The sequence below is a fragment of the Eurypyga helias genome, unplaced genomic scaffold (assembly GCF_000690775.1).
Source record: "Eurypyga helias isolate BGI_N326 unplaced genomic scaffold, ASM69077v1 scaffold15612, whole genome shotgun sequence".
NCBI classification, from domain to species: Eukaryota; Metazoa; Chordata; class Aves; order Eurypygiformes; family Eurypygidae; genus Eurypyga; species Eurypyga helias.
The window spans coordinates 38,268-46,941 of NW_010235417.1; the positions used below are offsets into that span (position 1 = coordinate 38,268).

Consider the following 8,674-nt stretch of genomic DNA (forward strand, 5'->3'; position numbering starts at 1 on the left):
ATGTTAAATGTAGCTATGTCATTATATTTATACAGTTTAGAGTCTAGATGTGGTAACACTGAGTTTTTACCACACAGTTACTAATTTTTCAAATAGTTTTCTCATCTGGTCAAGCAGGTGTAAAATAGCCCGAAGTTTAATGTGGTTTTCACAATTCTCAGCTAAATATATTTGTTAACTCTGCCGATTACATCCAAATATTGTTTTACATATTTTTATATATATATATATATATATGTAGTTACACAACAACATTGAGTTCCCAGCAGTAAGAGCATTGGTGTGCTTGTCAGATGTTACCCATATGACTTCCTACCTGCCTTTTCGGTTGAGGTGGAAGAAGACTTGGATCCTTAGGTTTAGCAAAGCGAGGATTAACAGGAGGGTCAGAAGAGAGTAGGGCTGGTCTATCTATTAGCTCCTTGTTAAGCATTTTTAAAATCATAAAGACAGAGTGGGGAAAAAAAAGGAAGACAGTAAATAGGATTCAAAGACCTTTTGAGGCAGAAAGAAATAAAAACTGCTTTTAAAGACACATTACGATGGGTCTTAACAACATGTTTTGCAGATTTTTGTCACCTGCCCATTTTAGTAGTCCCTTCTACTGTCAAATATATATTTAAAATACAGCACATTCAGTATTCTTTAAGAGAGGTTATGATCAAAAGGTAACGCATCGAGACATCCTTCAACATGGCCAAGCAAACCTCTGCACACGTATCGCACACAGAATGCTCAGGGCGTTGACAAGTAGCCCAGCAGAGTGCAAACAACAGTGGCTGACAGACTGAGAAAGTCACTTGACATCTATAAAGCCTACCCTTCTGGAGGAATTAAATATGTAAATAAACAAATGGATACAAGCACAAAGGATTAAGAAAGCCACCACCCTTGACAGAACCTCCCCACCTTGCTCATCGTTCCTTCAGATCTTTTAGGTGATGGATCTGAACTCAGCTGACTCAAGCGATCTCACTGACTAAAGTGTGATTTTGAGCTTATCATCCTTACCTTGACAGCATGGGATTATTTTTAAAACACCACCAGTCACACTAACATAATACCATAAAAATGCTGAGGAATGTACAAATATATTCCATTATGCCTACTTTAGGAATCGAAATGGCAGCCGGACACATGTTGTAAAAGATTAGGTTCCAGTCTTATGCTTTCTAAATTTTCCACAAAGATAAGATTCCACTGGATATGTAGTGTCCATTATTCATAGGGTAAGAAAAAAAAGTCCTTCTGCAATACCATATGTAGACTTCCACACAAAGCAAAAAGTTCTACAGAGTGGCTTACAAGAGATTACTAGACACTGCAATTCTACTATACTTTATTAATCTAACAGATATTAATACATTATATTACTATGCATAGTCAATCTGTATTAGTCATATTTGTTTGCTAAATATTGAGAAGAATACTTTTCATTTGCATAATGTATAAAAAAAGGCAACCCACTTCAAAACACATAATATCCGTTTTTTCCCTTGGAAATCTGCATCACGTTCACAAGGAGGAACTACAGTTTAATTTCAGGGATTACTTTAGTGTTCATCTATGACCTACCTGCCTCCGAAAAACTGTATTTGGAGCATTCTCTTCAAACTTTGCCAACAACTGAGTTGCCATTGATTTAACTTTGTTCTGGTTCACTCCTTCTCTGCTATTGCTCTGTTCTTTCCCAGCATTTGTCCCTTGGCTTGAAAAGCCTGAAGTCTGCAAGGAAACAACAAACACTGGTTTTCTTGAGTTTACCTACAACATTCATGAAGAGAGAAAATGAGAGAGATAACATCTTTATCAGCAAAGGGTGAAAGGAAATAAGAGTCTGCAGTGTATTAAAATTCACACTGCTTATCATGCAAAAGTCACAAAAAAAATATTTCCTTTGGCCCCAGGGTACAGTAAAAAGGTTAACGGTGCTGGTGATGATAAAGCAGAGTCAAAGCTAACTAATCAGTTAGGGGCTAGGAACCAAGCTGCAATGCAAACTCTTCAAACAAAAAATTGTTTAAATACTGGTCTGGGAAAAAGGAAAATAACAAAAGCAACCCAATACCTTAAATGTTCTTAGATTGGAAATAAAACTAGTGCAATTTAGGCAATGCTCTCCTCCCTACCAAACAATTTAAATAAATTTAGGTCTTCTTTAGTGCACACCACAATAGATTAAAGGTTTTAAGGGAAGAGGCTTTTTGTTCCCACCAAGCACAAGAAAGTAATCCTACCCCTCCCCAACTCCCACTGCTCCCTAAGCTTTGGTGCTCATCAAGGAGCTGGATATTGTGGTCACCACAGAACACCAACCTCCTCGAAGACACCAAAAAGACCCTTTCGACGTCTTTTGTTAGTCTCATTTTCTTCCGTCTTTCCTTCCACCTGAAATAGTAAAGCCAAAACAAGTGCTATGGATTACTGCAGCAGTTATCCGATTCACCCAAGCAGTTCCTCCCAAGATATTAACCTTCATAACCAGGCAAGCATGGTCTGGCCTGTGTTAAACAAGACCAGTGCAGGTGAGCAGTGCCAGCATGCAGGGGTCCTCATTGCCCAGCACGCCTGGAGAGGGCCCCAGCTCAGCAGGATGGCTACTCGCTTCAGGAGCACAGTGGCCCTCCTGGCAGTCAGCACGTAGGTGAAAGCTGCCCTGTAACCCCTGGCTGAGAGTTCTCGCTGGACTCAGATGGGTGAAAATACATGCTTGTACACTGTTGGACAATGCTGCTGTTTGCTTTTCCCCTCTTTCAGTACTGAAGAATTTGGAATTCATAAAGCACTAGCACATCCTTGAAGAAAAGGCATTACAGTGATTCTGCAAATTTTAATTTAGATTACACTATTTCCAGATAAGTAACAACATCCAGAAACCCCTCACTCTTTCATTATAGTCTCCACATCTCTTCGAACCCAGATAACTGTATGAAGACCATGTATTCATAGTGCAGACATATCCCCTTTTTGGAGCAATTATTTTCTTCCTTAAAGGTCTGTCTGCCCTGTAAAGTTCATTTCCCTGACTATGGCTTTACATCACTGTACTTAAAGCAAACAAAATGCCTATTTTGTTCTCAAGCTACGCGCATATTTATTACTTATACTGAACTAGAGATAACACAAATAATAAATAATACTTAATACTCAGTCCACATGAACTGGCAAAACTGTCAACGCTTAAAAATTTTTTATCAGTTCTTATTAAATTCAGTTTTGAAGATTTGGTACACTGGAGTGGGTTTTTTTTTTGTCTGACAAATGTCACGTTAGGTTATACTTTATGAACAATAAACTACATTCCATATATTTACATTTGCCCACGCTATAACTTTGTGATTGCTCAGCCAATTCAAAAAAAACCCCAAAGAATAAAGAGAGAAAGATCAAAGAATACAGGCTTCCTTTTTTACATATACACTGTTTGTAATAACTCATTATGCAGTGAATTGAAGCAACCCCAAACAACTTCTGGGCAAACACCAAAAGAATCAGATGACAATATTTTGATTACTTTGTACGCTTTGGTACATTGTCTTTCAAGCACCAGCTCTCAGCACCCTAGCTGTACACAACCTATAGTCATTAGTCTACCAAGGAAGAGCGAACATAACACAGTGTATTCTGCATGATAATCTGTACCACATAAAAGCAGAATTTGCCTAAGTAAATGGAGAAAATAAGATGTTGCCTTTCAAAAATCTTACGTAAAGTATTTACAAAGAAGTGAAAGACAAGGCAATCTAATTGCTACCAAACCTCCAAGAAAAAGGACTGTGCCCTTTATTGTGTAAACACCCCCATTCATTTATTAGTCTGGAGCACAGGAAAACTCAGTTCCTCTCCAGCCTGGCTGACACTCCTGGAATAATGGAAAACATTATCCAGCCCAGCACACGTTGCCAGGACAGCTACGCCCACACCAGCTCCAGGCCCCGCTTCCTGGTCTCCCACACCTGCGCCCAGATAAGGGCCCCTCTTCCAGCCAAATAAAAGGACAAACTAGATGGCATGGGAAGGTTAGTAAGTGGCACTGTGTTACACCAGCTGGTTTCTGATTGTGATATGCAAGTGCTCTCGTACAGTCAAACCTGAATAACGCTCAGCACCGCTTTCTGCAGGGGTAAGAACCATACGACTGACGCCACAGCCAAGCTCTTCACTCAAGCAGTTGCTTTCCAAGAAGCTTCATTTCCCAGCTAGTTCCAGCTGGTTATAGCACTTGCAAGACTCTGTCCTAAGCAAAGCACTATGTGTCTTGCTTAGTTCCACACCCCATCCATGACAGGGCTAAAAGCCTCGTGCAAAATAAGGTCTTGACAATCCTGCTGCCCAAGCTGATTTGGAAAATACTGCTTCCACTTCTCATTTCAAATGAGCCCCTGTAGTGTGAAACCAAAGGGGCTTGTCAAGCAAATCACCTCGTGCTTTCATGTAGTGCCAAGCACTCTACCTCCTGTTACGACAGAAGGCTTATTTCATGGTGGGAGATTAGTCAGAGGGCTGCACAGCTTAGTAATGGAAAGCTTTCCCCACTACTAAAAATCCATTTACTTCTGCAAGTAACTCATGGAAAAACAACAAGATTGTGATCATGAAAATGGTTTTTCTCCTAAAAAAAACCCCTCACCCACAAGAAAAAGCAATATTCGTTTTGCCTATTTGGTTTCTTACTGCTTGGTCAGCTGGAAAACATGTCACTTGGTTTTGTGTATAGGTGGGTGGCAGGGAAGTTATTTCCTAACAAGGATATATGAGGTTTCTGGGCCAATGACCCTTCACAGGTTTTGAAAATGTGTTTGCAGATGGAAAATATTCAAGACATAAGTCAGTCTAGGAAATAGCTTGAAATTCTGAAGTAATTCTTCAGGAAAAAAAAAAAAGAGTTTAAAAAAAGTTCATTAAACTGAAGCGAAATTACGGTAGGTTTGGCTGTGAAAGCCAAGCCCCTCCTCAAGGTCTCCTTTCAGAAGAGGACCAAGTTAATGAGTAGGCAGAAGGTGAAACAGTTTATTACTGAATAATTTCCTTAGAGTAACTTCTAATTTAAATCATATAAAACTTTTGAGGTTGTAATCCATTCAGAAACACGTAGACAATACTCTCACTGCACAAAGCCCTACGCCAGACAGTATAAACTCAGGTGCCCATAATCCTTCAAGGCCTTGGAGTCTTTAATTGCAGCATGTATGGGCATGGGTGTCTTTTATACAGGGACATAAACAAGGCATGTCAATAAGTTTTCATTAATAAGTGACCAAGAGAGCAAAGTATATGGGTATGACTAAGAGATCATTACCTCAGTCATGCCAGTCAGCCTGCCCACTGTCGACACTGTTGCAGGCTTTATACATCCATAAGGATAAAAAGCTTCCCGCCAGAACCTTGACAGCATCCACAAGCTGTTCAAATTGCTGCTTTTGTTAAAAAAAAAAGCACTACCTCCCAATCAATAAGCATTCTAGCACACCAGGGGTTATGTGAACTGATAGATATTATTACAGTTATATATTTAACTCAGGGAATACAGAACTACAGTAGTGTTCTTCCTAAAAGGCAGAAACAGCCCATAAGATTTCCACACTTTCATGTCTCAAAAAGACCCAAAATAAAAAACTTGGCATCTAGCATTGTACAAAATCTCCTAAAAACACATTCTGAAAAATTTCCAAAAATAAAACATTAAAGAGAATTGACATAATGGAGCCAAGACCTCAAGTATTTCAAGTTGAAAACAGCAACTTACAAACACAACAAATAAAACCTCCTCCTCCTCCTCTCACTTTTACCTACACTGAAGAAGACTGACATGGTCAATGGATTAAAATTTTCTCCAAGTACACCCAAATTCTCACTGTGATTCAAAATTTTGCATTTACAGAGAATGCTTAATTGGGAGTATTATTAAAGCTTCAGCAATTTGACACTGACAATGCTTCAGTTTTATCCTTACAAACATCATAATGATTGAGCATGCAAGTGCGTATTAACTTTGTTTACTGTGAAATCTTATTTTACTTTTTTAATATGCTCAAAAATCTCCTTCCACAGGTCTTTTAATAGTAGGGTATATATAAACCCCTTATTTCTGAGCTTGACAGTTTATTTTCTTCTTTTCAAAAAAGAAAGATCTATAGGGCAAGTCTCCCTTCAACAACTTACCTTTGGTACACGCTTTCTTGGTAAAGTCAAATTGATGTAATTATTAAAGATGAAGTTTGATGATTTTGCTGAACAAAGATCATTATTTTCTCCATTTTGCTTGTCGCCAGCATCTGTTCAAAAAACAATTGCTTAGAATATTTATCCAGATTTCTTTTTTTAAATACTTTAAATACTAAGCCAGAACTTTCCAGTTGAGTGCTGGTAGCAATTATATATAAGAAACCTAGGCAAATAGAAGTAAATGCGTACAATGTAAGGTGACTTTTTAAAAGGCAGAGAAATGCCCAGGAGTGGACATGCCACATGCAGTCATCCTTACCAGAGAAAAACTCTTAACCTGATACATGAATTTCATTATGTCAGCAGCAGCTGTCCAGCTGCTCCCCTTCTCTGAAACCACCAAGGTCCCACAAAACCTTGGTCTTAAACCAAATTTTCCCCCCCTTTCCTTTTTTAAGCACAAGGTAACTATTGCAGACAGAAGCAGGCACGCTCACATGCCAGAATGGCTCGGCTGGGAAAGGACTCTTGGCTCAAGAGCAGTGCTCATAAGCAGTCTGGATGAAGTGCTTCCAATCCCCCAAGTTTGCAAGAATTAGGAACAGCCTGGGTTTGGCTTACCTACTGCCCGCAGAGGTGTGCCCCTGAAGAGTTCATAAAACTTGGAGAGGTACATGACCATGCTGAGCTTGTCGGGCTCTCCAGCCGATCCCACCTCCTTCCCTGTGGTCACAGGGGGGATCCCAAACTCCTGCTCAGCTACATCGAACGCCAGCTGGTTGTTTTTGACAACGTCCTCTTCATTCAGAGCATCAAAGTCGCTGCAGGGACAACACACGGGCATCAGTGGCGGTCTGCTCTCTGCTCCCCTCAGAAAGACGCGGTGCTCCCTTGCATGTTGGAGAGGTGCAGGACAGCACCGCGAATGAGGGCACAGGCATTTCACAGGATCAAAACTACAGAGTCTACACAACGCCAAAGGTAAGAGTCTCATACAAATCCCATTATTACAAATCTCAGCTTTGCCAGAAATGTAATTTAAAAGCTATTTCACTGAACTGGATTTTATGCAGTTCCATGAAAAAGGATTCTGCTATTTAGGAAGAAATGCAATTCCTCCTCAGAAGAGCTCAGAAACATTTATCCTCTCCAAATACAGCTGTACTACTACAGATTTCACCTGTTGGCAATTGACTTTTTAGTTTAACTAGTTCTCTTAATTACCAAAGCCAGGAGGAGTAAATTTAGGCTAGCATTTTACGAAGCAAAGATCTGTACGCACACACAAACACAGGCACTACCTTTCTTTTTAAGGTGTCAAACACACAGTTTGAATGAGGAGCTCCTGTCCATGTCCAAACTGAATTTAGCAGTGCACTAAAGTCCATCACACATCTGGAACCATGTAATCCATTCTCTAATCCATTTTCTATGGGACCTATTCTAAGACTCTGATCTCTTGAACAGCTTCCAAAATTCATGATTAAAATAAACATGTGAATAAATTACAAAGCTCCAGGCAGGGTAGTTTCTTTCTCCCCATAAGGAATGTAAGGTTTTGAACCCTCAAAGCATTTCTCTCTCTCGCCCCCACACACCCATCCTATTTCTGGAGCCAGGGGGCTGCAGGCAGTCCTCCACCCCAGCCCTGCCCACAGCCAGCCGCCTCTCTTGCCTGCCCAGCTTCCATTTGGCCAAGTCCTTCAGCACTCCCATTTAATACAGAACACCAACAAGATCCAAACACAATGTTAATTAAACAGCAGGAGGTCTGTTAGCTCAAGAAAATAAATCTATCAACTTTGTGGAGAACACAGTGCTTGAGACATGCTCTTCACAGACAGCGAAGATTACTTTGCTGTCTACACTGTCGCCCCACCTTATATTCACAAAACCATCCATAATTCCCTTTTTTTTAAAACTAACTCAAGGCCAAAAAAAAAAAAAAATCTTATTCTTACAATTTTAGCTTTTCCTCTGGCAAAGGTGTACAAACATACACCCTGGGTACCACTCCTATTATTTTCAACTTATCACACCTCATAGAACAGCTTAATCATTTGTTTCTTTTATCCACAATAAAGGGAGGCTGACAATAATTCATTCATGACTCTTAAGTCTGTGTAGGAAGGCAAGAGAACGCATCCACTGCATTTTGGCATCTGATGAGAGGACAGAAGAGTCACCTCACTACAGACTGCATCAAGCAGGCCCAGAAACCCAGTGCCAACAATGGACACTTTCTGACACCTGCTACACACTGACCCTCTTGTACACAACCGAGGAACCTTACAGAATGTTCATATGTAGTAAGTCAGGTCCTGTAAGGTTAGGATCCCAGAAACACTGTCAAAAGGGGAGTGCTGGCTTACATTCAATACCTAAAGCAGTTTATTTTCAAGGGCCAGCCCTTGTTGCATAGCCCACGTGTAAGGGCTGTGCACGTGCCTTTCTGAATAGAGTTGTGCAAAACCACCACCTCCTGTGCACCTCCATGGCCCAACATTTC

At 40.2% G+C, this 8,674-nt stretch overlaps 1 protein-coding gene across 1 annotated transcript in view; it reads right to left on the bottom strand.

Moving 5' to 3' along the window:
- The window catches only part of MICAL2 (microtubule associated monooxygenase, calponin and LIM domain containing 2), a 57,388-nt gene that overhangs the window by 18,546 nt on the left and 30,168 nt on the right, over positions 1–8,674 (bottom strand). Inside the window, exons 12-16 of the mRNA XM_010146742.1 lie at positions 6,787–6,986; positions 6,163–6,275; positions 2,317–2,388; positions 1,576–1,725; positions 317–421 (exon numbers count right to left, since the gene is read on the bottom strand). Of these exons, the coding sequence (XP_010145044.1) occupies positions 317–421; positions 1,576–1,725; positions 2,317–2,388; positions 6,163–6,275; positions 6,787–6,986 (640 nt within the window). The remainder of the gene's footprint in view (positions 1–316; positions 422–1,575; positions 1,726–2,316; positions 2,389–6,162; positions 6,276–6,786; positions 6,987–8,674) is intronic.